The sequence below is a fragment of the Arthroderma uncinatum genome (genome assembly GCF_011692745.1).
Source record: "Arthroderma uncinatum strain CBS 119779 chromosome Unknown scaffold1, whole genome shotgun sequence".
NCBI lineage: Eukaryota > Fungi > Ascomycota > Eurotiomycetes > Onygenales > Arthrodermataceae > Arthroderma > Arthroderma uncinatum.
Genome location: NW_022983863.1, coordinates 5,387,244 through 5,413,996, shown reverse-complemented (window position 1 = coordinate 5,413,996; position 26,753 = coordinate 5,387,244). Strand labels below are relative to the sequence as shown.

The 26,753-nt window shown below is 47.5% G+C and overlaps 6 protein-coding genes across 6 annotated transcripts; 3 read left to right on the top strand and 3 right to left on the bottom strand.

The window, feature by feature from the left end:
- Window positions 1-12: 12 nt before the first annotated feature.
- Window positions 13-1,842, top strand: GIQ15_01629 (uncharacterized protein; the record flags this gene model as incomplete). Its single annotated transcript, XM_033549046.1, has 2 exons — window positions 13-345; window positions 949-1,842. 2 exons carry the CDS (start codon window positions 13-15, stop codon window positions 1,840-1,842), a joined length of 1,227 nt encoding a protein of 408 aa, XP_033409997.1.
- Window positions 1,843-6,476: 4,634 nt separating this feature from the next.
- On the top strand, window positions 6,477-7,409 carry GIQ15_01628 (uncharacterized protein; the record flags this gene model as incomplete). The annotated part of the gene is made up of 2 exons (XM_033549045.1): window positions 6,477-6,496; window positions 6,545-7,409. 2 exons carry the CDS (start codon window positions 6,477-6,479, stop codon window positions 7,407-7,409), a joined length of 885 nt encoding a protein of 294 aa, XP_033409996.1.
- Window positions 7,410-8,996: 1,587 nt separating this feature from the next.
- On the bottom strand, window positions 8,997-10,339 carry GIQ15_01627 (uncharacterized protein; the record flags this gene model as incomplete). Its single annotated transcript, XM_033549044.1, has 2 exons — window positions 8,997-9,282; window positions 9,336-10,339. The coding sequence occupies 2 exons, from the start codon at window positions 10,337-10,339 to the stop codon at window positions 8,997-8,999; spliced, it is 1,290 nt and encodes a 429-aa protein (XP_033409995.1).
- Window positions 10,340-12,016: 1,677 nt separating this feature from the next.
- GIQ15_01626 (IBR finger domain-containing protein) lies at window positions 12,017-13,004 on the bottom strand (the record flags this gene model as incomplete). The annotated part of the gene is made up of 2 exons (XM_033549043.1): window positions 12,017-12,076; window positions 12,438-13,004. The coding sequence occupies 2 exons, from the start codon at window positions 13,002-13,004 to the stop codon at window positions 12,017-12,019; spliced, it is 627 nt and encodes a 208-aa protein (XP_033409994.1).
- Window positions 13,005-15,333: 2,329 nt separating this feature from the next.
- GIQ15_01625 (uncharacterized protein) lies at window positions 15,334-16,364 on the bottom strand (the record flags this gene model as incomplete). The annotated part of the gene is made up of 3 exons (XM_033549042.1): window positions 15,334-15,572; window positions 15,638-16,200; window positions 16,300-16,364. The coding sequence occupies 3 exons, from the start codon at window positions 16,362-16,364 to the stop codon at window positions 15,334-15,336; spliced, it is 867 nt and encodes a 288-aa protein (XP_033409993.1).
- A 5,029-nt stretch (window positions 16,365-21,393) lies between these two features.
- Window positions 21,394-24,640, top strand: GIQ15_01624 (uncharacterized protein; the record flags this gene model as incomplete). Its single annotated transcript, XM_033549041.1, has 7 exons — window positions 21,394-21,862; window positions 21,914-22,133; window positions 22,189-22,238; window positions 22,301-22,429; window positions 22,695-23,371; window positions 23,425-23,485; window positions 24,219-24,640. The coding sequence occupies 7 exons, from the start codon at window positions 21,394-21,396 to the stop codon at window positions 24,638-24,640; spliced, it is 2,028 nt and encodes a 675-aa protein (XP_033409992.1).
- Between the last annotated feature and the right edge of the window lie 2,113 nt (window positions 24,641-26,753).

Sequence of the window (26,753 nt, the reverse complement as noted above, 5' to 3'; positions counted from 1 at the left end):
CCCCGCCTCCCAATGTCTTCGCAAAACAACCCTCTCGTTATCCACGTTGTGATATATACAGAACCGTCTCTCAGTCCCCATGAGTCCCATGTTGCTCTTTCAGTTCAAGTGGAAGTCACAGGCAAATTCTACGTTTTCCACGCGGTCGAGGATATCTCAACAGAATCAGAAATGAAGTTTGAGAGATCGGAAAGGGATCGAAACCCCCTGGGAACTAAAACCCCACACCAAAGCATTGTGTTACAAACTTCTACCCCTGAGAGCCAATTCGAGTCGCTTTCGGCCGTGTTGGCTGCTACTCCTGTTCCTAGACCTAAGCCAACAGACTGGAACTGCCAGTCGTGGGTGCGTGAAGCCATGATGAACATGGAAGCGTCCAAGTTTATACCTAGCGGACATGCCGCGCAGTATTATAGCCAAATGATGAATATCATCAATACTACTGCCAAAGGCGTGTTGCCATAAGGCGGAATATTTTAAAAATTCACATGTGGTTGGCTTATCTGCTCACATTTCTATTCACTGGTCTAGCCTGTCGACTCGAGAAGCTCGTTGTTTTGGAATGTTATTTTGATTTGAGACAACATTGTATTCGTACATAGTGGAGTGCCAGATAAGGAATCATAGATTATGTCTCTTTAAAGAATTATTTTTAAATTTTCTAGTTAGGTTATAATTTTTAGTCTTATGAAGGAACGGAGCAACCAAGGGGGCCAGATCACGTTACTAGATTAACTAGTTAGCCAAGCAGTCCGAAAATAACTAACGAAATCAATGGGAATTCGACTTTCAAGAGCGTCAAGCAACCCTCCGGTTCACAATCATCAAATAACTGCCTTCGCATTATCTTCCAACATTTTCGTTACGCCGAGTTAGTTCCTATTCGAAAGTTTGACTCCCTTTGAATTCCAGATACTATGTATCTGAACCGTGCTGACACTGTAATAGAAACGGAGTGTCCGGTTCTGTGTCTGGCCGCTGTCATTTAACCCGGAAATTGCCATGAACGTACCTACAACTGAGGAGGACCTGCGATCTGCTACATGGATTGTTGGCGAGCGTGGGAAATCAACTGGTGTATATGTCACGGTATCTGGTATATTAGTCAAATATGGCCACCACGTCCGGAGCCAACGAGAACGACAGACCATGGATTTTGTCCGCGAAAATTGTCCTCAAGTACCTGTTCCGAAGGTGTTTGGTTCTTGGAAAGGAGAAGATGGCGTGGAGTACTTGGCAATGTCAAAGATGCCGGGAACGATGCTGAGCGAGGCCTGGACGGCCATGGAGAAAGGCGAAAAGGAATCAGTTCTACGGGACCTGCGAACTATCTTGGATCATTTTCGGGAGCTACGTGCCCCAGCGGGTGCTTTGATCGGGTCCATTGATGGGGGGCCAGCTGCTGATTGCCGGGCACGCCATACTGAATTCGGTGGGCCATTCAGGACTGAATCAGAATTCAACGAATGGCTAGTATCCCTGATACACCCCGAATCTATGCAGTTTCATTCCTCGTTCTACTTAGAGACGATTCGAGGTTCCCTGAAATGCAACCACCAACTGCGATTCACCCATGGTGATCTCGGACTTCATAATATCCTAGTGGAAAATGGGCGGATTACGGCGATTATAGATTTTGAGTTTGCCGGATGGTATCCGGAATACTGGGAGTATCTTAAGATGATACAATTTTCGCGCGACCCTCTATTCAGGTGCTTTGCACGACTTTGCTGGAGAGATGGCGCAGGAAAACAGGTAACATACGACGAAAATTTTGCTATCGACCAAATGTTGGATAGCCAAGCTAAACATGGGGACCGAGTTATCAAACGCCCACGTTAGTCAGTGGGTCCTAGCTTTACGAGAATCTCTTAATCTTAGATGGCATATCCAATTTGTGACGATGTACGTCCTATGGCAGTAGCGGTACCCTAATCTCGGCCGGTCATCTTTGCGATTGCTCCCAGATGAAGAAACAAAAGCTAGTGGTAGTCCGGAAAATCTCTGTAACGAATAGAAATGGACTCGGGGACCGTTCCGACTATGTCTCCTTTCGCCGTGGTGGTTCATCAGGGGAATGATGGGTGCGTACGTATTTATCGTCGCTCCTGCTCTGTCTTACCCTTCTTTTCGGGGTTTGCTCCAATCCCGTAGGGACGGGGTGGCAGTGCTGGAGTGACGTGACCGGAGTCGCCGACACGGGGTCAGGCGTTGGGGGCCAGAACCAACATCTCACGGGGGAGGAGAAGAGACCCGATTGCACACATGCAAGGCGACAGTCGCCCGTCACGGTGCACGCATGTCTTAGCACGGGTCAACGTTCCGTCTCTCAGCACATGGGACTTGGCATCGGGTGCCTGCAGCTTGGCAGCGACTCAGCAAATACATTCTTGGCAAAAGCTTATATAATCAATGGATTGATCATGTACCATGTGACTTAATCGTGTGACTTGCTTGGTCACCTTCGATGGATTCCGCATGGGCTCCGAGTAACGACAGACGAAGCAGACTTACCATTGGTTGACGGTACAGACGGAGCATGTTTTTAGGAGGAAGCTTGCTGCTGGATTCGGATGACTCAGCTCGCTTCTGTTGCTGATTAAGAAGGAAATAATAGCCTTTGACACATTACCGTTGCAAGTGGGCCTATCGATGAAAATCACACGCCCCGAAAAGTTTGGCCCATCCTTCCTCAATTCCTCCCTCCATACCAGAAGTTGAAGGCATAGCGGGTATTACAGACCCATTATCCTACGAACTCGATCATTGTGGAGACATAACGCTGACTTTAAACGAGCAAGATGTCGGATATGAGGACGATGAAGATTACTATATATTACCCGAACTCCCCTCATACCAGGATGAAATACGAATAGAGGAAAAGTGCACTGACACAGCAAGCCTTGACATTGATGATGACCCTTTTGTGCCTTCCACAAAGAAAAATAAGAAGAAAGGGGCATCGAGGATACGCGTTTCCACCCGACCCGATTCAAGTTTATTTACAAACTGGCCTGCGAATAACCAGTTTAGGGTAGACAGTTTGTAGCCAGTAGAAGGCGATCTCCCCAAGAACTAGGGCACTCAAAAGCCCCCGGCCAGAGGCAATGAACGAGAAAATAGTATCCAAAATGCAGACACAACCAAAGGAAAGAGTAACAAAAAAGTGCAAGCAAAGCCTCATCTTATTCGGTTCCAGGTGTCCTCCAGACATCTTATCCTGGCATCTCCGCTGTTTGCGACGATGCTGAAACCGACATGGGCGGAAGGAGTTGCACTTAATACCCAAGGCGCTGCGGAGATATCTGCTCTGGGTACCTCCCGGGAGGGTCTTCTGGTTTTCTTGGAAGCTATCCACTGTCGTTCACAGGGTATTCCCCGGACTATCGGCGTCGGTCAGCTGTGCGAAATCGCCCTACTCGTTGATTATTACCGATCCTACAATGCCCTTCAATTCTACTTCGATACGTGGATTGAAAACCTAAGAAAAAGCCGGGGGAGCGAGCTTAGCAGAGATAGCATCAAATGGTTATATATCTCATGGGTATTCAAAAAGAGCAGTATATTTACAAATATGGCACAGATATTGCAGCGTGAGGCTAAGGCTCCACTCCAGGTGTCAAAGCTTCAAATCCCAGGCAGAGTGATAGGTAGGGTGAAACGACCTATGATTCCCGTTCAGTGCTAATATCGGTATAGACAGAATTAACCAGTCAAGAGAAGTCTCCATTAAGAGCTTAATGACGGGACTCTACAACATTGTTGACGACATCGAAGGTGGAAAGATGGGGTGCAGCTTTGAGTGTGACTCCATGCGCCTCGGGGCAATAAGGAAGCAGATAAAGTCGCGGGGGCTTCTTAACCCACGTCCAGCTGCTCCATACAAAGGATATAGCTTTACATGTCTCTCGAAGAGTCTCCGTCGGATTGGAATTCCAGAGTGGTATGAACGGAGGGCGTCCTCTCCTCACCGCTGTCCGATTGGGCCCACTATCAGCTCGATGATCAGCCGCGTGGAGAGTTCGATCAGCAGTTGGAGATTAGAGGATTATTCTTAACTTTGACTTACGCACGACCAACCAAATCCTTCGCTACTTTTAATCACACCGTTTTTGGGTCGCGCACTGTTTTTGTGTTATTGTTTTTGGATACCTGCATCGTTCAAGTTAGCTAGTAATTATGTACTCACTCTTCTTACGGGTTATATATCAACACGTAGTTTTCTCCCTCTACACATTTTAAACGGCCAACTAGCTATGTAGACTGTATTATTTAGATAAAGCTCTTTATCGTAGGGGATGACAGGCGAACAACGCACAGCTTGAGACTTACAATCGAGACCCATGGTGGAAACAACTAGCAGTCTGCGTAGGCTAGTTATATAGTAATTGGGTTTAAAGTCTCCGTTGGACCAGAGGTGGGAAAGCATCTTTATGCATGTGCCCACCCGAATAACCAAGGGTTCTAACTACTCAATGAGGACAAGGCTATGGTTGGTACTGTAACACTAGCGTTGACCACTTCGCATCCAGTTCTCCCTTCCAGAAGTCCGGTCCGCAAATGCCGAGCGCCATGAGGATACTATGACGCGGGGTTTTAAGGTACCAGGACCTGACGCTGTCGGCGCCGGCAATGGCATTGTTAGCGAGGGTGTCAACGTCGCTTCCGAACATGAATGGTAAGAAGAAGTCTGAGCCTATTATGCTTCAGGTAGGCGAAGGCAATTATCACACAACGGTCGAAACTCAAATAGAGAAAAGTGGCTACTTCAAGGCTTTTTTCTCCGGAAAATGGACAATACCCACAATGGACGACGGCTCTATCTTTATCGACAGCGATCCCTCTTCGTTTGAACACATTCTTAGATACATCCGACTAGGAGTATTCCCGCTTGCTATGATGCGGCGAAGGGCCATGGCTATCAACTATACGCGGCCATCCTTGAGGGGGCCAAATATTTCCAGTGCCGCCGCTTATGGACCAATGTTATCATAAATGCATTACCTGACTGAACTACGCGAAGAGAGGTTGCTGTGTTTGAAAAGAGATACCAGCGTCGGAGATTGGAATCTTCTACCGTGTGGCACCACTAAGAAACTGATATATATCTGTCCACGAGGAATTGGCGTACATAGGGGGAATGCTCAAAACTGTGGTCGCCAATGCCATAATGTCCAAGGCGACGATAGCACCAAATACGATGTCGAGAGGTTTACCTCAGAGTGGCTGATATCCAAAACATCATATGCCTTTAACAGTGGATGGATGACGGACTCTGGGTAAAGTGAGCCCCATCCCCCGTGCTGTAGCTGAGGCTGACCGTCAGTCTGTAGAGACTCTTTCCTTGAGCATGTGCAAGGGAAGTATGGCGGCGGCAATCAACATATCAATCGTCCACTTGATGCTGTAATGAATTAGGAACTTGCATCAAACGGTAGGTTGATCCGCAGACCAACTGTGCATCAAATGGGTTATACACGTTGGCTTGCAGGAACGCCATGTCGACGGCGTTCTTTGTTTTGTTCTTTGTCCATCTACTGTCTCCCGCTTGAAACAAAGGGCAAACAACCCGGCAACTGAACCTCCCGATGATCGAACAGGCGGCAAGATGCATATCCCGTTTTGGTAAACGGCATGGAGTTTGCAGGTCTCGCTAGGTATGTATTGCACCCTCTGGCCAGTATTCTGCATATGGCCTCCGCAGAGACGAGTCCAATCACTGCCCCGGAAATCTGCCAGATTCTTTCTCCATCCATAAACTGTCAACACTGAACGCATGGAAAATTCTATAGCTCTCTGTCTATGGAATCTATGGAGGAGGTTCGCGGTAAGAAGAAGCGAGACACCTGAATTCGACCATCTCGAAATGGAGGATACAAAGATTATCAATGAGGCCGGTCGCGAACGCAATATACGATGGTAAGGATAAAAACGTCGATGATAGTCCCGCAAGCTTGCTGACTTTAAGAAGCCCATTGTGCAAAATTTTCGTCAACGGTAACTGCTATGTCAGCGGCCATTTCAGCTGGTGCACCTCTCACGAGTATATCGCAGGTTTTAATAATGAGGAATCGTGTCTCTATAAAGGAGCTGGAGATGGGGATAGCTGCAGCATCGTTTATAGCACTAAGGGTGACTTTTAAGGAAATCGGGTATTTTCAAGATGGTGCGGTGCTGGGTAGAAATTTTAGCTTCTTGCTTCCTGTCTCCAACAGAACTGGCCCCCGAGCCAGTACGGGGTGATTGGCCAGTCGACTTTCTGGGAATTAGGAACCAATCAACATTACGTTTAGCGCAAGGACTCTTGGCCATTTTTTAACCAATCGTTCCTGAACAGTTCCTCGGTTTGCCAAGATCATACTACAAAGGTTCTCTTATGACTCTCTCTTCCCTTCACGTCGCTTCGCCCCTCTCCCCCCCACCCCCTCTTCTGCTCTAACTGTCTCTACAAAAGAGACCCGCTGTTACACTTCCCAATGGATAAGCCTTTTGGCAAGTAAGTTTATGCTTATCTCTCGCCCAGAGCCTAGCTAATTTGAAATAGGCTCATCCGCTCGGATATATTTACATTCCATATTGGAGCCGAGAAGGCTCCTTTTGCGGTTCATTCTGTGGCCATAGCGGCGCAATCTCCCGCCCTGGATGCTCTTGTCAATAGCAATATGATTGAAGCCCACTCTAGAACCGTCACCTGGCCCGACGTCGATGCTGACACATTTGTTCGATTTTGCGAATTTTGCTATCTGAACGATTACTCTCCACCTAGCTGTCAACAGGCCAATGATAACGATGAGAGAAGTGAGGAAATACCAGATGCAGACCGATGGTCTGAGCCTAGCGACGCCCAGCCAGAATCGCAGCGCGAGCCCGAGTTTTTTGGGCAAGTGGTTTCTTCCAGCAAGTCTAAACTCAAAAAGAGGGGGAAACAGGCGCCTGTTGTCCAGCCTCTTCTTTCAGAAAAGGATTACCCTCTTCCGGACTGCTGTGTGCAGTTAGACGAAAGGCTTACCACCTTCTCCAACGTGTCGGCAGACCAGGACTTTACTCCCGTCTTTCTTGGCCACGCTCGGCTGTATGTGGTAGCCGACAAATATGGTATTCAGCCCCTTAAAGACCTCGTGCTATACAAACTTTATAAGACCTTAAAAAATTTCACCTTTTTTGCCACAAGGATTAGAGACATTATCGAGCTTATCAGATTTGCGTACCATGACGATAACACTCGTGGACGTGTGGATGGAATCGATGGCTTAAGGAAGCTGGTTACGGACTCCGTGGTATATTGGTCGGATTGCATTACCGGGCATGACGACTTTCTTGAACTTTTGCAAGAAGGTGGCGAGTTCATCACAGATTTCTGGAAGGTGGTGCGGAAGGCTGCTTCATTTCCCCTTCGGGAGCAGGAATAGACAAGCCCCTCGAGGAGGATACGCAAAAGAATGAAAAATGTCCCGCTATACATCATGCATTTTATGTAGAAACATCCCTGTATTCTACCCATTCCGGCAGCTCGGCGATAATATACATATATCCTAAGGAAGCTTTTTGGAAAGGGCCACGGCCCTTTGCCTTACTATGACACGCCTAGGGCTGCTCTATGAATAAATAAATAAATAATAAATAAATAAATAAGGTGGAAATTATAGAAAAAAGGCCAGGCGCACACTTCCTTAAGATACGCCTACTTGAGATACGCCTACGTAAGATACGCCTACCTCGGATGCGCCTAGGTGGAAAATACAGAAATAAGATCAGGCGCACGCCTCTCTCGGACACGCTTACTTGAGATACGCCTACCTAGGTCATGCCTGAGGTGGAAAATACAGAAAAAATACCAGGCGCACGCCTATCTCGGACACGCCTACTTGAGATACGCCTACCTTGGATACGCCTGAGATGCAGACGCCTCTTAGGCATGCGCCTACTAGATTTCCCCCATTTTGTACTTAGGATACGCCATTTAGGGATACGCCTTTCTAGGATACGCCTCTTAGGCATATTTGTACTTAGGGATACGCCATTTAGGGATATGCCTTTCTAGGATGCACCTCGATCTGATGGTTTATGGCTGGGTTCGACCCCGTCACGTGAGCCTCTTAGCCTTAATCAGGATAGCTGCTATCTAATTAAAAGGGTCCTTTGGCTTGAGCATATTGAAGATAAGCTACATGCGGTCAGCTAATTGACGATGTTTCATACACGAATGCCAGCTGACTTGTCCGATGAAAATCAAACGACAAGAACTCACTACTTGCCAGATCAGCTGATATTAACGATGGTCATCGCTGTAATCAGCTGACTGGTCCAATGGAAATCGAACAACAAACAATCTAAGTCAGATAAAGGTGCAGAAAACGGAGAATCGCCCCCTAAGGAGTCCCTCGGAAAAATTGCCAATAACCAGGGCTTTAGAGCTGCCTTTGGCGACTTTAGCTGCTGTGGAAAACCCAAGAAGAGTGCCTGACTGGGACATACTGCACATACGTTGTTCCCAGATATGGCTTCGACCTTGGGAACAAATACAATGCCTTGAAGCCTTGATCGTCAACGGTACAAGTTGACTTATTAGGATCCGCTTGATTTAGGCTACCATGGGTCATTCGCCCTGTTATCTGGAAATAAGAGGGATATTTGCATATTCTGAAAGATGGCTAAATGGGAGTTTCTGGATTCTTGAATCTTGAAGGTAATATGAGAGTTTGGTTTCCCTTTGTTGGCTGATCCAGAAGGACGCAAACTTCTATTCCAGCAGACCTTGGTGTGTGCTGACTAAGCTCATTCTTAATCGTATCTGGGAGATGGAAGCAGGGGTCTCGTTGGAAATTTCCAACGAGCCTCCCTGATGAGTCAGAAAAGTCAGAAAAGCTGTATATAATATCGCTGATGGCCACAACTATGTAAAATCTTAAAGCCATGAAAATCCATGTGTCGAGGCCACCTGACCTGATTACCTTGTACATGAATAGGAAGGCTGCCTGCAGCCTTGTCCGTAGTGCCTATGCGAATTCGCACTCCTTGATCAGTTTCAGGGAAGCGGAGGTGAGGTCAATTTGCTGCCAGTTCTCTTCAACTTGCCGGAGGGTTAGCTTTATTGCAGCTGCCTGGCAGATTCCATCATCGACTGTCTGCCTTGTGGGTTTGGCTGTGAGGGTTTCTCCTAGCAAAATTTGCTTCACCAAGGCATCGAATTCGTGGTAAAGGCACACCACACCAGGATAAGCATTCGCAACATAGTTGATAACAGCATCAAATTTCGGGAGAGGATATCTGCCGTGATTTTTGCTGTACAGTGTGGGTGAGCCTCCCCGTTAGACCGGGTGATAGGATTGACTTACATCACTTTAGTCAGGGTATCTCCACAGGCAAGCAGAGCTCCAAGACCTAATACGCTTGCCATCCGCCAACACCGGCTACCCTGTCTCTTTTGCTCGTGAAGCTGTCTCCGAAGTGTTCGCTTCATCCGGACATCCATCGAACCCCACCAGTCTGGGTACGAGCGTTCCAGCAGGTAATCCGCGGAGAAGGTTGCGGCACGATGTTGGTCAGGGTTCTCTTGCCTTCCCGAACGCATGCCACTTCGCTTCTCCTGCGTCAGGGACTCGAAGGAAAGGTACAACAGGGCATGTGAGATGCGGAGCCGTAACTTCTGGTCCAAACTTCGGGTTAATTGTGTGTTAACATAGCGAAAAACTTGACAAAACCTCTCCTCGGCTGAGGAGTTTGCCAAGATAGAAAGACAAAGGGCATCCTCGGACCAAAAGCCTTTCTCCCTCCACATACAGGAGTCCTGATGTTCAGAAAGGCCATCTCTGATAAGCCCTTCACCGGCTTCCAGGGTCTGTTGAAGATCCGGATCAGAAAGTTCGCAAAGTGCATTCCTTGCCGGGGACGGATCATTCGATATCCTTGGTTCTTCGGGTGCAGGCCGTGGCTGCTTCTCTACCAGACTACGCTTCGTCAAAAGCTTCTTTTGGCCAAGCTTATCCCGGGAAACTGTCGCTTTGACGATCTTGCATTGCTTTGATTTCGAATTACGATGAGTAGTTCTCTTCGAGATTTGCTCAGCAGGGGAAGGGGGATCGGATGGCGGCGTAGGAAGGCCTATGGTTACGCTACTGCCGTCAGCTGGTTGCAGATCCTCATCTGCAAATTCTGATATAGCTGAGGAGTCACTGCTCCCATCTGGAGACCGTTCTCTGCCTAGAGATTCCGGCTGTGTGGGGAGGTCGCTTGCGGAAGGTACGAACAAAGGACTATTTAGGGCTTCTGGTACGGACAAATTTCGATCAATAGTAGGGGAAAAGCTGCTATCCGGCTGCAGGACATTGTCTGATATCATGGTATCCCAAACCCAGCATGGCGTGCTCAATAAAGTGGGATCGATTGTGCCGGCAGGCGTTCCATTGAAGGGAGAGTCAAACGTAGTCACACATTCTATTCCTTCGATATGTCAGCGATACAGAGGTGAAAACAGAGCAGGGAAGATGCTTGCCCAGGCCATGCCGTCCCTGTGCTCTCTCTGTAGTCCAAGAATCGGCAACACCGCAGTGAGCTGGAGCTGTAGTCATGGGCGTTTGTGCTGGCAACTCGTCGCCAAATGCCCCAGAACCAGTGTGGCTGTGAAATTCGAACGAGGGGGGGCTTGGCTCGCCGGATTTTACTCTGTCTAGCAGTTTGGCAGCCTCTACTGTCCCCATTTTCTCAAGAAACCGTAGCGAATCGCGTACACATGAGATGACTCGTCTGTCAGTCACGCCAACCGTACAGAGCTCGGCGACTTCCGGATTTCTTGCTACCATGTCGGACTCTGACTTTTCTTTGTCCTGTATGGCTTGCATAAGCGACGTGGCCCTGCATAAAATACTGTTGTCTCACCTGAAATGTGATCGACAGAACGCCCATACTGCATGGGGTGCACGACGCTCGAAGGAAAAATTAAATAGCTACTCAAATTACGAACTGCGGAAACTCAATACTTTAACTAAGATAAAAAGAGCGAGCGAGGCATGTCGTCAGGGGAAAAGTGATCGCAGAAGCTCATGGAACCGTATCGAAGGGCATTTCGAACGCTAGCCTAGAAACATCACAGAATCCCTTCGTCTCTTTTCGAGCCCCTTTTATTCTCTTCCTTAGGCTACCACGCTTCCTTACCATGCTCGGGTCTTCACCTGCAAAATTTCCGAGCTGATCTTCAGAGGTTGCGGATGTGAGGCGGTGAGAGCAACCGCAAAGGTATATCTGGGCCAATATGCGATATGAGCTTTATCATAATACTGGCTCATACGCCAGAAACAGCGATTAGAAACCATCGTGAGTAAACCGTGGACGTATTACTTGGAGATATCTGCGCTTCCGCGTTGACACTTGACACTTCTACCCGAAAAAAGAGAGAAAAAATTGCTGTAAAAGCTGCTCCGGCGACATTGTTGGCGATTATTTGATTGTGGCCATGGAATAAAATGCGATCACAGCCTATTTCTCCTACATCGGTTGCAGGCCTGGAGCCTGCATCGACGACATTCGAAGATATATTTGCCCAGATAATGAGTGCATTCCTCACATACATGTGGGCCTCGTACATATCCCCAACTCTCATGGCTACACTCATGATTTTCTCGGAGCTCCTGAATTGTCCTTGCAATCAAGGTATCCCTTGGCGTCTGCGCGTGGGTGATATCAGTTTCTAGCGCGGAGATCGGGGGTTCTACCGCTGCTCGAGTATCTCCATCTGACTGCAATTGATAGGCTTCTGGTTGAGGCTCATCATTTTCTGACTGAAGCCCATCAAATTCTGAAGGAGGTGCGGTGGCGACGTGTAAATCTACTTCTCGATCGATTATCTGATACGCACGCTCAAGGAGACGATGCTCATCCCATTGTTCACAGGAGCAGGTTTTCCAGCGCTCACCACAGTTGTAACAAAACTGGGCACCACACCGGCAACTACCTCCCTTATTAGTCAATATCAGATGCAGGAGGGTGGTGGCCACTAACGTCATGTGATTACAGCCATGGTTCAGTTCCACCACTCGCCAACAAGAATGACAACGTTGCCATCCGTTCTCCTGCGCGGTAACTAGGAGCTGCTGTATAGTAGTATCGTTTGGGCAATCGCCGGTATGTGCTCGTTCCTTGCAGCTTGTACAGGTCGTGAATCCACAATCAGGGCATGTGGCTACATCATTCTCGATGAGAGATGTGTGAATAAAAGCCGAGCACCTGGATGAGTGGCAGTATGTTCTATTTGGAGTTTCAAACTCAATCTTTTTCTTTTCATATAAGTGCACAAAATCGGACTTAAGAAATATGCGAGCAATACTCAGAGCAATAGTCTGGTTGCAGCAGCGCGGAGGAAATAGTGATTCATCTATCATCGAGGCTTTAAAGAGATCCTCAAGACAGGAGCGACAATACTCATGACCACAAGGTGCGCGTACCACATTCACAAACTCTGCTTCTTCTCTGCATGCTATACAACGGCGCAACGGTGGTGGTTGTGGCTGGCGAGTTCGTTGTGCTGCTCGACTAGACGACTCGGCTAGTTCAATCTCACCACCGGGCATTTCCACGCTTCCGACGTCGTAGTAGCCTTCTACACCGGACACGAACAGGATCTGTAGTTTAGCCAAGGTCTCATCGTCCAGGCCTACTGACTCTGAGTTTGATTGGTGATCTTCCGCTGCAACGGGGCAACCGTTCTCTGTCCAGTGGCGGGCGATATCTCGATCTTTGGCCGTATTCTCTTCTTCCAGTCGGTTATCAGCCAGAATGCGGCCATCGGCCCGGACCGCAGCTGCAAAGCTCGTAGCCATCCGTCTATCCGAAAGGTATTGGGACATGCTTTCAAACTCTTCGTTTTGTAGCTGAAATGCTAGCTCTTCGTCCGTGAGGTCTAGGGATTTCCCTTTCCACGATTTAAAATAAAGATCGGTATCTTCAAGTTGGAGCCGAATGATCAAGTCCGCTGTAGACTGCTCGACTTCTGGCTCAAGTACGGACGCCATTTGCGCTGGTTAAGAAAGACTTTGGTCAGGTAAGGAGAAGTGTTGAGAGGATTTGATCGTGGGGTGAAGCGGTGGTCGGTACTGGGAAAATTTCAACTGGGGTTTGACAGAGATTGGCCTGGATTAGAATTACAGGTAACCATCCTACTACACCAGAACATTAAGTTGGGAATTCCAAAAGCTATGTATAGTTACTCGTTCACTTGGTGAACAAGTATCAGCCACCCGGGTGAAAGAGGAACTATACTTACGAAATAGAGGCCACTCATATTTTAAGGAGGCCACGGCAAACAGATAATGGTCGCGTAGATGGTCAGGCTTGTATTTTTTAAGCCTAGACAACCGCTCGCCAAGCGGAGGAATGGGAGCGACTCATTCGACAGTGATCCCTCAACCCGTATTTTGTTCCAAAATGCCATTCGCATATGGTTCATAGCTGTGGCAATCGAAGAAGCAACTCTCCAAATTCTATCCCCAAGAGGGAGGGGTTTCGAGACTAGTTAATGTACTTGGAAATGCGCCAATGCGCCAAGACAAGAGGAACATCCAAGCCCACCCTGATTGTGTCAGGCGTCCTCGATAGCCCGGCCCTCTATAATATTCAATCACTCAGCATTACTAGTTCTAGCATTTACTCACTCTATCATTTACTCGTTCTACCTTATCACTCTATTTTCACCTTATTCACACGCTTACCTTATTTACATGATTGCCTTATCCAGTCACCCACCTTATCCAGTCTCCCACCTTATCCAGTCTCCCACCTTATTCAGCCTCCCACCTTATTCAGCCTCCCACCTTATTCAGCCTCCCACCTTATTCAGTCTCCTACGTTATTCAGCCTCCCACCTTATCCAGTCTACCTTATTCAACCGCCCAGCTTATTCAACCGCCCAGCTTATTCAACCGCCCAGCTTATTCAACCGCCCAGCTTATTCAGGCACTAATCTTATTCCATCACTCAGATTATATTCAGGCATTAATCTTATTCTATTCCGTAAGATGCCGCCTCTTGTTAATCGCGCGTTGCTCCACTAATGTTTCTACCACCAACGAACTGCACTCACTTATTGTTGGTAGCTTTCGTCCGCCGCCAGCCAACCCATATAACATGGGGGGTGGTGCCTGCTCCTTCAGATCCACCCCTTCAGATCCGCCCCTTCAGGACCGTCCCTTCGGGGGCTTTTGGTCTTGAATTGAAAGAAAGATATTAGTATATGTATACCTTCTCCTAGCTCCCTTGCCATGCCCTCAGAATCTGTTCACTCGACCCTGTGGTCGCTTCCCCGGTGGTCTCCAGAACCCCCTGGTCATTCGTCCCTGTGGTTGCTTTACCTGGTGGCCTCTGGGGCCCCATAGCCGCTTTACCCGATGGCCTTCATATCCATCTGTTCGTTCGACCCTGTGGTCGTTTTTCCCGGTGGCCTTTAGAGCTACCTGGTCATCTAAGACGCCTATATTCATGAAACCTTCATAATACTCATGTATGTGATTTTTCTATATACATATTAGTTTCCTTGTCTCCTACTTTCTTTCCCAACTTCTCCGTCTGCTTAGGCCTTCTCCGTCGTGGTTTATACATAGTTTCCGGACGTGGAAGAGGAGCCTCTTAAAATAAGCATGGCCTCTATTTGTCTACATGTACATAAATGCATTTCTGCCAGACGTAATGTCTGTCGCCCGCTAAAAATAGCTGTTGGAGCGCTTAGAATGAACAGGGATTAAATATGGAGCCATCATATATTTATTCACAAACTGGTGAGTCACCCATGTAGCCCGCACTATGATAATTTCACCCGGGCGAGTCCTTCGCTTCCTCGCTTACTGGCTTCCTGGCTCTATAGCTCTCTAGCTCTCTAGCTTTCAGGCTTCCTGGCTTTCTGGCTTCCCGGCTTTTTGGGAGTTCTCACTTGGAGGAGGATTCTTTGACCAGCACCCACGAAATGTCCCGTTTAGTTGATCTTGGCAATCTTGGCTAGGCGTGTCTACGATTCAACGCCAGAACACGATCGTGTCCTGCGTGATCTGATTGTAGAAATGGCGACAGATAATTTGGCTACACTAAGAGGAGCTAGAGGATTCTGCTCCCTGCTATCAAATGACTATTTTAGGAAGGCTCCAGAATATTCAGTTGACCTTTTAGGGTCTATGATGAATAAGGCGCCCTTGAGAAGGATATGCCATGGCCCCGATTATATCTCTGAAGTGAGTGGGTGGGCGAGTCTACTCAATTTAAACAAAAGACCTTGCGTCAACTCTGTGCCCTAGAAATATTTGATTCACAACTAATGAAAAGCTGATCTGATGGTTGGCAGTGTGGGAAGAACTCTTAGTTCCTTGAGATATGACCCCACCCAAAGTTATCATCGGGCACAGGTTCTTCTTCGACAGGGGCAAATTCCTCGTGCGGTGGACATTCCTCTGCAGGTTTTTCCTCTTCAACGAGTATACTTTTTTCGGCAACGACTTCTTCGACAGGGGGTTCTTCGACACGGGGTTCTTCAGCAAGGAGAGGCTCTTCAACAACGGCTTCTTCGACAAGGAGTGGTTCCTCCGCAACTGCGTATTCTAGAGCAAAAACATTCATTAGCATTGAATCCATTTGTCTAGGTAAGCATTTATAAAATCTTTACCTGCTTCAGCTTCGTTTTCCTGCTCAATGTTGAATTGAAGGGATGATAAGTGAGAGGAGTATGTATTAATAACCATCCTAAGGATAGCCTTGTCGAAATCTCTGTGCTCTCCCAAAAGATCATAAAACTCTTCCCCCTTGAAAATATTCTCATCCCGTTCATATTCTCTTGCGAGCCTTGCGTCGATATAGCTAGGGAGCCAGGCCTCGCCTTCAGGAAGTTTCGAAAACATACTTTTCACCGCTTGTAGTAAATCGAAGACGGACACCGACTTACTAAACTTCTCAATATACATTTTGGCGAGCATTTCAAGGCCCGTCAACCCGTAAATTCTGGCTGCATGATACGCTTGAACGCTCCTTCGCATCTCCCTCACTATGTTTGGGCCATCTTGGATAGATCCGACTCTTAGCGTTTCATACTTGCCAGTATAGAGGAAACAGACGATAGTGTGGCCAATATCCTCATCAACGTCTGGGAATCTGATATGTCCACCGAATAAAGCGTTGCTCCATCGTGAGTGCCTCCGGAGATAATCCTCTTGAATGCTAAAGCTCTCGGACCTAGGCCCTATTGAGATAGGATCACCCGACTTTGATATGGGCTGAAATAAGTTAGCAATATTGATCCCGTTAGTGACAGTAGTTTAGCGACTAACTTACGATGACTGTGGCTGCTTGTAGCTGATTTTTGGAGGCTTTTCGACGGCCACTGGCTCCTCAGCCATCTGGAATTTATTGCTAGAGCAACCTTTTTTCTTCTTCGCCATCTTCGCCGTCGCTTGTATGTAGGTACAGAATACAGGAAGCAGATGGGAATGTGCAGTTATTTGTACTTCTGAGCGATGCACCTACTAATGTACGGGTGCGGGCAAGTACTCGCGACAGGGATATGGAAGAACCAGATGCGCGGAGGAATGCAGGAGTGAGTTGTCCATCCAGCAATGCAGGTAAACAGCGTTCGTGAGTATTACTGGCCTACCAATCAAACAACCCTGAATATAGGGCGAGTTATGGCAAACTGATGGTTGGCTCTTTTGGAATGGGCTATCATTGCAGGAAAGCGAGGCGGTAAGCAAACGAGTGCATGCTAGAGCGAGTAAATGCTAAGAGTTGGTGTCGGTTCGCAAGTAACGCGACTCCGACGGCGATGATATTTATAGAGTTGCAGTGGCGCGGCATGTTAAACCTGGGGTGATGGGTAGGTATAGAGTACTGCCTTAAGATGGTAAACTGAAGAACTAGAGGGGAACGGGTAATCGGACGGGTAGGGGGAAGGAGATAGGTTGGGATGGGGGAAGCTTGTGGTGGGAGGGGTTTGCTCGCGAACTGGAAATGGCTCGCAAACGGTGGGTCCAACCATTGCATTATGCTTGGGAAATGGCCTTTCGCGGAGTTGGTGAAGCGGTTGAGCCTAGTATTGGATTCGAGGTGGACGATAGAAATTCTAGGAGAATCAGACTATATCCACGGCGAAAGCTTTATTTAGTTCCCTATATTTATGAAACCTCTATAGTATTCATGTACATATGTGATTTTCCTAGCTACATAATAGCTTCCTTGTTTCCTTCTGTGTTTCCCGGCTGCTTCCTCTACTTAAGCCCTATCCGTCGTGGTTTATAGTTGCCGGACGTTATCCGTACAGGAGGTGGATAGAATTTCTTCTACTGTTTGTTAGCGAGGTATATTAATAAACCTTCCTCTAAACTTACTATTTCATCCTCGGAGAGCAGGCTCTTAATAATATCTCCGTGTGTAAACTACACGACATACGTCTTTCCATCCAAATCTTTAATTACTAGATAAATATCTGCTTGACAGTCAAGGTGGTAATCTTTTAGACCGGCGATTATCGTCTTCTTCCGTCGATATTTCTTCTATATAAGGCTCTGATACTTAGTCCAAGGCTTGGTGACACACCCTGGGGCTGGGTTTTGCGTATCCGGCATGATTAAGGCGTGGGAGATAGAAGGCCATATCTAGCCACCAGGAACCATCCAATCTATAGCTACTTCCAGAAGCGTGGCCTTAGAATAAGCGTGGCCTCCATTTGTCTACATGTACATATATACATTTCTGCCAGACGTCACTTTTACCGACCGCTAAAAATAGCATCGTTGGAGCGCTTAGGATAGACAGGGGTCAACTAGGGAGCCACCATTATTTTATCCACAAAAGTGAGTTGTCCATTCGCCCATCCCGGCGCGTGCTAAATTCGCCAGGGCAACTTTCTACTCCTTGGATTTCTGGCTTTCAGGCTTTCCGGCTTTTGAGATTTACAAGTCCTCACAGTAGAAAGGGTTCTTTAACCATGACACAATGTTAATGAATGAATTTGGTCCGATCTTGGCTAGGTATGTCTAGCCCTTCTGTAACTAACTCTACTCTAAGCTAAAGTTTAATTACACCATTTTCGGATCGCGCGCCTTTTTTGTATTATTGTGTCATTTTTGGATTGCATTTTTCGTGGTAGTGAGTCATGCCCCTACGTGTCTTGAGTTGCCAGGAACAGAAGCGGTCCCAGGCACGCGCAGCAGGCTCGCGGGAACATCTGCCCAATTTCTAGGAACGACCCAGCGGCTCGTGGGAGCCAAACCGATACTGGGAGCCGTTTACCCGCTCCCAGGAACATCCACATAACGGATCTTCCTGGTTATATCAGATCCTCTGGAGAATGATTACATCCAAGTACCGCAATAAAAGTAGCTATGTAGATTTCGCTATCTTGGCGAAATTATATCTCATATAATAGCATTCCCATTATCTAGAAGAGCATGTAGACCTCTCGCGCGCTGCATAGCTGCCTGAGGGCGGCTGGGACAGTCTATGAATAAATGAATAATAAGGCCTATCACGGGGCCCGGAGAGTATCCGTATGTGAAGAGATATTAGTATCTATAAAGATGCTAGTATCGCTCTATATTCGAATATCCTTTTCGGGACCAGAACTCCAAGTCCTAGTATGTCTAGCTATCCTGGTACTTCAAAATGTAGATCTTGGTACTTCCTTGCATCCTAGTCCCTTGGGGTGCTGGTACCTTTATAAGTATTAGTAATTCCGGGCCGAGATACCAGCACCCTTATGCATACGGGGGCTTCTAGAGATGCTAGCACCTTGGAAAGTACTAGACCTCTATGTGATTCTGGTACGCCCAATGACTAATACTTCAAGGGGGCCCAGTACGTCAGGTACCGGAACTATAGATGATCCTGGTACTCCGAATCCCAGTACCCTTTTAGATCTCAGGATGTCCAAGCTTCCCGGTCTCCTCAGCAAGCTCTGGTACTCTTCAAGATATTAGTACTCTGGAAAGTACCAGTGTTTAAAAAGCCTAGTACTTTCAGGAGTACTGGTACCCACGAGGCGCTGCACAATAGGAATAAGCGGCCCCTCCCAGGACATCTCCCTAGCCACTAGCCAGGAATCTCCAAAGAGTCGCCAAGTGGTATCTCTGGTAAAATGGTCTTCCTCAACGATGGAAATCAGGTCACGTAAGAGTAATATCGACTGCATGATGTGATATTGGCACTCGACGAAAACCTGCTCGGGAGCGACAGGTCTTTGCCGCAAAAGAGTGTGGCATAGCCTGGCGTCTTTCTAAAACTGCCATCGAACGGTGGTGTATTTAAATTCTGCATGGTAAAGTGCGTATGGAAAGGATTCGTGGGGGTTGCTTGATAGAATTAATGGTGGACAAAAGCACATACGTATGCTAGAGCTGCTATTTTGAATGAGCTAGAAGAGGGAAAGTCGAACGGGAGTTTGCCACTTTACATACCCGTTTAGCACCGCTAGTTACGTAATATGAGGCTGGTACACCGAAGACGCCAAAATCGTACCAACCAATGGCGTGTCTGATAAGGCACCCTGAAGATTTACATAATCAATGACTTATGAACGTGCATCATCGGATTATGACGCCTTTGATCTTTTCTTTCTACAAGATAATTTTCCACAATGAGAGTTATTAAACTAGAGCCTGGCTTAATCTCCGGGGTTGAGTTCATGCCTAACAACCTTATCATAATGGAAGATGACAATCCTTTTGGAAACGGTGACCTCCTTCAATATATTGCGAATAAACCCAACCAAGCCCAAGCGGCTATATCAAGTCTACCATCAATACCCAGCATCCTATTGAAAGAGTCGGTATGCTTGATTCTCCTTGATTTTCAGGGTTCACCTACTAACTTTTCAGAGGTTTCGCCGCCTCCTTGAACAGTATTTTAAGTGTGACTACGAGATTCTTTCCAGCCTGCAAATCCATCAGGTCAGTCGGACTTGTTCCATTCGATGGGACTCCGAAGGGCAGGAAAGACTTGTAGCTCACGTTGCTTTACATGATGTCGCGCTGGTGGTTCCAGGCGGCGATGCGATATTGGTAAAGGAGAGATCAATGTAAGTTTTCCGCGGAGGTAACTTACCTTCATTAGTTTTGATTGAATCAATATCATATCGTCTTAGCTGACACTTTTATAGAATAATGTGTCCTCCCTACTGTCTGTCTATAGTTGTCTCTCCCTACACGCGCCAAGTCTCAACAGTAGTGACTGTTCTCGCGCGGGCAAAAGCCAAACCTTCCCAAACATGACTTTCCTTTTAATGAAAACCACTCTCCTACGAACTACTGGCCTTTCTGTAACGAAATGATCTATTATTATGCGACCCGGAACTCCGATTAAATGTTATCTGGGTTACCATATTAGGTTTACTAGGCTGCTGCAGGCCTGGGTTGGTGAATATCCTCAAAGATCATTTCGCCATGGCGATCACTAGAGAGTCCTGGGTGTTCTGCCTGGTTGCTGTCACAAGTGTGTTCTAAATGCATGGTCTCGGCCCACTGATCAAGGTCTAGGGGGTAAGTCGGGTAATTCTGTTGATCCATGTCCTCTAGGAATGCAGAACCACTCCATTGATCTTGATTGATAGAAAACTCTGGAAGAAAGGTTGACTGGCACTGATCCGTACCATCTGGGCCCCCATTCCGCAGGCTAGGACATAAGTGATACCCTGGTGTTTGGCCCGGGGATTGCCCGTATGCAGGTTCCAACAATGCGGAGTGACGAAGTTGAGCAGCTAAGTCTATGTAGACGTTAGCTATATGTAGCAGAAACTTCTCAGTAATTTAATCTCGTACCCGTTGCAGCCTCCTCCCTGGCGGGTAACTCGATTTCCGGAATCGTACCGCCGTCAAGGCACGGCATTTGCCCATCGTCACAGCGATTTACTTTACTATTATCGGTAGCTAATGGGCGTGTGGCAATTCCATTGCTGCCTAATAGGCCATCTTGCTTGTGCGCTCTTTTCAGGTGTTGCCGGACCAGTCTTGGCTGTTTAAATAACTGCCAACAAAGAGGGCATTCTAATCGTTTGGGCCTATCTGACACGCGAGCCAAATCAGAAGTAATTCGCTATCGATGCTGTCAATACTCACGAGTGTCTCCGTGTCTCTTAAGGCTTGATCTCTTCGTGAATAGTTTGCCACACTTCTCACACGAAAAAGCCATCACGCGTTGGTGAGATGTTGAACTAATGGGCGTCTGCCTGGCTAGCCAGTTTATTGCATCATGTGACCCACTTAGTTCATGTCAACCACGCCAGCAGAACTCTCTACCAGACAATCGAGACAACAGAATAGCCTAGCAACAAGCAGCTGAGCCCCCTCGGTACGAACACCACGGTCTCGGATATCTTTGATTCTCCGTGAATCCATAGCTTGTCTAGTTTGTACGCTCACTTCCTTCCCTTACCGAGAAATGGCTATAAATAAAAGCTTCTGCCCTGGGAATATCCCTATTGCCATCCAAAGGTTTCGAAATGACGATGAGCTTGCTCGGTTCAAGTTCAATACTCTTACGCAACCACTATCCGGCGGCCACTGTCAAATCTACAGGCTCGGATTCTCCGACAATGTCGACTGGGCCGTTCGAATACCAATACACCTAAGCTCCTATTCTAAGGAGGAAATCGTCTCCGTTCTTATGACAGAAATCGAAACCCTCAAACATCTAGAGGATTGCCAATTCCCATGGTCACCGAAATTAATAGGCTATGACATGACATTTGACAACGCTGTTGGGTTTCCATTTCTCGTTTTAACCTGGATCCCAGGCGAGCCTTTAAGTTGGACAGCGATAACCCCGAAGAAACGAGTGGATCGCGAGAGGGTTCTCGACCAGATTGCGAAGATTATGGTATCTCTCATATCATGTACACGCAGAGATGGTTAGCGAATCTTATTTACCAGCAAGGCGAGGTAATTACTGACTTACTTAGGTGACTCGGCATTGGAGTACTTCACGAATAAGATCGACCAGAAAATCATTCGAATATGTCAAGGCCGCCTTCCCGAACTCGAAGTCAACCATTGCCTCCTTTTGAAACGCATACTCCCAGAGGTCCTACACCCGGAACTAGATAATGCTCCGTCGTTCATCGACCATGGCGACCTTTCAGCTGGAAATATTATTGTGGACCCGGAGTACAACATCAAAGGGTGAGATTCACAATGCGTTGTTGAATAAAGCGCTGCTGACATCTATCTTTTATAGGATTATCGACTGGGGCTTCGCTAGTTATCAACCTTTTCAGCTTGCTGCTAGTCTCCCTAGATTCCTAGCAGTAGAACATTCTCCTGGCCTTGAGCTATATTTAATGTTACAGAAAGACCGAGCGAACTTTCTGAAGGCATTGCAGCAGGAATTGCCGAACTCTTCAGTTATCGTGCCCCTGCTACTGAGACTATATTCGGCGCCAGACGTCGATTACAGAAGGCTTGTTCTAGAAGCGATTGTCAGTAAAGGTCGGCAAAAATGGTTTGCAGACAGACCTTCGTTATTTTCCGATACCCCGGTAGACTTGAAGTGGGAAGTGTCTGAATTTTTTGCAAGGCCGAGCGGCCGAAAGAGTGGGCTCCATGCCACCGCCTTGATGGAACGTCTGGAGTGTTGAGAATACTTCGGCTGGATTCAGCCATGCTGATCTCGGTCTACTCAATAAGTTTACTTTGTGTGTACGCCAAATAATGCATCCAGTCTTCGGATATAAAGAGCCGTAGCATATGTGGGTAGCGGTGCCGTATGCAAGGAGCGGTGCCATATGCAAGAAGCGGTGCAAGCTGAAGGCGGCGCAATGGTAGATGCCGTCCAGAATCAAGCTATATATATGGACTCACTCTCCGGGTTTAAATTCGCATACCTGCTTTCTTACCACAAGCCAGCCAAAATGTTAGTTGGAGACTATATGCCTGGGCACTTTCAAGCCCTTCCCACCCTCGAGGCCGCACGTGCAAAGTTCAGAGCTATCAACGGTGATGAGCTTGTAAAGGGTGTTTTTCGGCCCTTTTTTGTTGATGGTGGAATGGAAAAGAGACTTGGCCTGACTATCCTCCATCGCCATTTTGACTTGAATGCCGATGAGAGGCTTGTCGACTACAACGGAACCTCTCTTCCTTGGCCTGCGGCTCCCACCCAGGGGATAGAGGAACCCTATGCGTCCATCTGGTCAAAGGCCGCCGACGGCACATTCCGGCCTACCGAGTATCGTTATTCTCAGAACCATAAGGCGGCGGCAATCGGCCCGGCAGAGCTCAGTTTTATGGAAGAGTTCGATAAGCTCCTTCAACATCACGACGCATCGGACCTCTTCGGCCTTTGTCTCTATCCAGGAGATGACTTCGAAGGCTCCTGTGAGATTACCGTGGGTCGAGCTAACATCAATTTGAAACCGGCAGATGTAAGGCGCCCCCTTCTCTGAGTGTCATTTTGGACCCTAACGAAGCTCTACAGTATCCTAGCGACCTCCAGGTAGTGGACACCACGTGGTTCTTCTCTGCACCACTGTGGACTCGTGGGTGTAGATGCACATGCAATGCTAGGGCTGAGAACCATCCGCACGGGGTCCATATTTACACCGTCTCGGGGTAACCTGAAGAAGCTCATCGGTTTATTATGTTTATACCGACCTTGTTTCCTTGGTCTTGAAATTCTCACGTTGATTTAAATTCCTACTTGGATAAATAAATTGTACGCGTTTTGAGTAGATTATCTACAGCAGCCTTTCTTACCGGAACGGAACTGTGGCTGCGAATATTATTCTGTAACCGTAAGAACATGTAGTAATATAGCCTGGGTTGAGGGTTGCAGGGGTCTACAGGACTCCCCTCTGCCTTGACGTAAATAGATCCCTTGGCGTAGAATAGGTTTGTAGTCATGTGATGTAACTAACACATGATCGCTTTCATTCCAGCCCCCTTTCACTCAGCCTTCATTAAAGCACAAGAGCAGCGAAACGCATAAATATCGAAGAAGTTGGTTAGCTAAAGATAACAGAATGTTGCCTCACCCTCACGCTCACCCTCTGCCAATACCTCATGGTCATGTGCCATGGCTTCTCTTTCGCGTTGAGCATGAGGATAATTCCAGTTTCAACAAGCACTCCATGTGCGCACGGAACCAAGATGGCACTAGTTGGCCAACATTCCTGGAAGTCGACACTCATTTATCTTATCGCAAAACTCCGACGCGATTTTTGTCCTTTTTTAGCAGCTGGAGCCGAGCGTTACAGTGGCGAAAACGTCTAGAAGCAGAAGGGAAACAGGAACTCGTTCTTATTGTGGTCTGGGCGAAGGAGTTAGGAGGCGTTTATGACGCGGAGGAGCTCGCGTCTAAGATGGGATACTCTGATTCGAATGCTGACAATCGAAAGCCAAGGAATCATCGTGATGAATATCTAGTGGATCGTGGAATTGGAGATGAGTATCGCGTCTTAGCTGTTTTTGAGGGTGGTGGCCCCGACTCCGTTGTGACGTTTGAATGCTCCTCTTACAGGATTAAAACGACACTCCCTAACGGCTACTTTACTGGAAGAGACGGAGAGAGTCCATTGGAGAAAATTGGGAACGAGATTTATCGTCATACGGGCGTGCGCGACGACTCTCTCCGCGATTATCTTGTGCAGTCTGTGGCACGAACACCGTCTTTATGGTATTTGGTGGGGAGTTGAACGTCGATGAGAACATGGTGGCGTCTGCGTCTCAGGTGTTGGACATTCGAAAACGGCGGAAATCTGGGGCATTTGAGGACCCAAGACTCGAAAATCAGCTCGCGGAGGAAGAGGATGAGCTATAAAAAAATATCGTCCCAAGTGGCATTCCTAGGTCTCTATGGGGCTACGGCAACCGGACCCATAGCTGGCCCCGTCTGCGGACCAGCGTGGCCAAGAGTTCGCGTTCTTCGAGCCTGGCAGGTCCGAGGGCCACGGACCATGGACCGCTATAGCCCAACGACTCCAGTCTCCTGCCCGTGGATCAAGGTCACAAGGGGGCCCCAGTCACCCCGCCTCGGTCCCTGTGCCGGAGACTGGTCCGGGCTTTAGACCCTGGCCCTATGCCCACAGACGCCCTAGGGAAGCTGACTCGTTTCTATGACAGGTATTGGGCCACTTGGGTCATCAGCCCCTGTTCCCGGGTCCCGTTTGGGCCAAGGACTGGCGCGCCGAGGTAGATTGGTGAAAAGTTGCAAAATCGGCCTGCGTTACAGGAGTCAGTCCTGTTTCCTCTTTTCGTCATGCAACTAGGCGGTCTAGCGACTGCGGACGCGGCCATCATAGTGTGCCTTTGTATTGAGTATTATAGTAAAACTGTCACTGGTTTGATCGCGAGTATAAGAGTATATATATATGCTCCGCAGGCCTCCCTTTCATGGGCTGTAGTGTCAAGGCCCCATCGTGGACCTGTCGTCTTCTTGGCGTTTGGGACCTCATATGTATCACATCACGTGATTATAGTAGCTAGAGCGTATTTGTCTAGGCTACGCCGCAGATGGTCTGTAACACTTGCGTCGCGGGGTATTGTTGACCAGGCGAATTATATGGCGCCACGTCCATTATTTGTCATAACATCCAAGGATATGATTCTCTATAAAGCTGTGCCATGCTAGTTAAAACTTATTTATTTCCTCTACGTTCTTAATATCTCGAGATGTTTAATTTCAACTAAGCACATCTCGCAGCTTCTACTTATATCTCAGACACGATTGTATCGGACCTATTTCTCTACTAGAATGGCAACACGGCGCCGCAAAAACGAATATTATGCTATCGTTCGCGGACGTGTCGACGAACCTACGATATTCTCGTCTTGGTACTGTACGTCTCTTTAAGAATTCTTGGTGGCAAGGGACTAATTCCGTTTTGACAGGGGAGATGCACATCCGCGCATGACTGGATGTGAAATCACTGCAAAGGCCTTTTCTACGCTCGAAGGAGCACGTGCATATATGAAAGGAAAGGGAGTAACGGAATACAAGGAGGTTATAAAGGAAGGGGCGGGAGAAACTACTCCGCTGCCAGGACAGGAAGCCTTCTATGCTATTGCCAATGGCAGGATGCCTGGAATCTACCCTTACTGGTGGTATGTATCTTCTGTATGATTGCCACAGCAGGTTGCTAACATCTTGAAGTGGCAAGACAGAGCCAAAGGTAAAAATGGTCTCTGGAGCTTGCTACAAACGTTTTAGAACACGTGCTTAAGCGGAGGCCTTCATTGAGGACTGGAAAATATCTTATACTGATGTATACGCAAAAGCTGTATACGAAATATTGTCTAAAGACTTCTGGCCGCGAGATATGAAGTTAGACCTTAGTAAGCAAGGTGCAGATTTCTGGGAGGAGAGGGAAGGTTAAGCTTGGGAATATTGTTATAGGAATAACGACATGTGAAATCGGTGTGTCCCCACTAAACCGAGGGCTCGCTGCTTGGGTTCAACACCTAAGGCTTTAACGGGTTATAGTAGTATACTGTCAGTGAAATGAAATCGTATAATAAGGCCGATATTAGACTATACGTGCGGGATAACGTCGACATAGCTCAATTCTTTACTAATTGATCAACCTTATGCTCACTCCCGACCTTTCTTTCTACCTCATGTTCCTGACAGTATCTCAGACAACTTCCACTATTTCGGATCCTCTTCTGATACTTGAAATTCATCGTCACTTCGACAGCCAAGCGAGACGGAGGATGCAGTACATACTGTAGTTGTCGTGAATGACACAGCCCTTCTGCCCGTCTTCTATTTCTTACTTTGCTGCTTGCATATTTTTTTTTCTTTCTTCT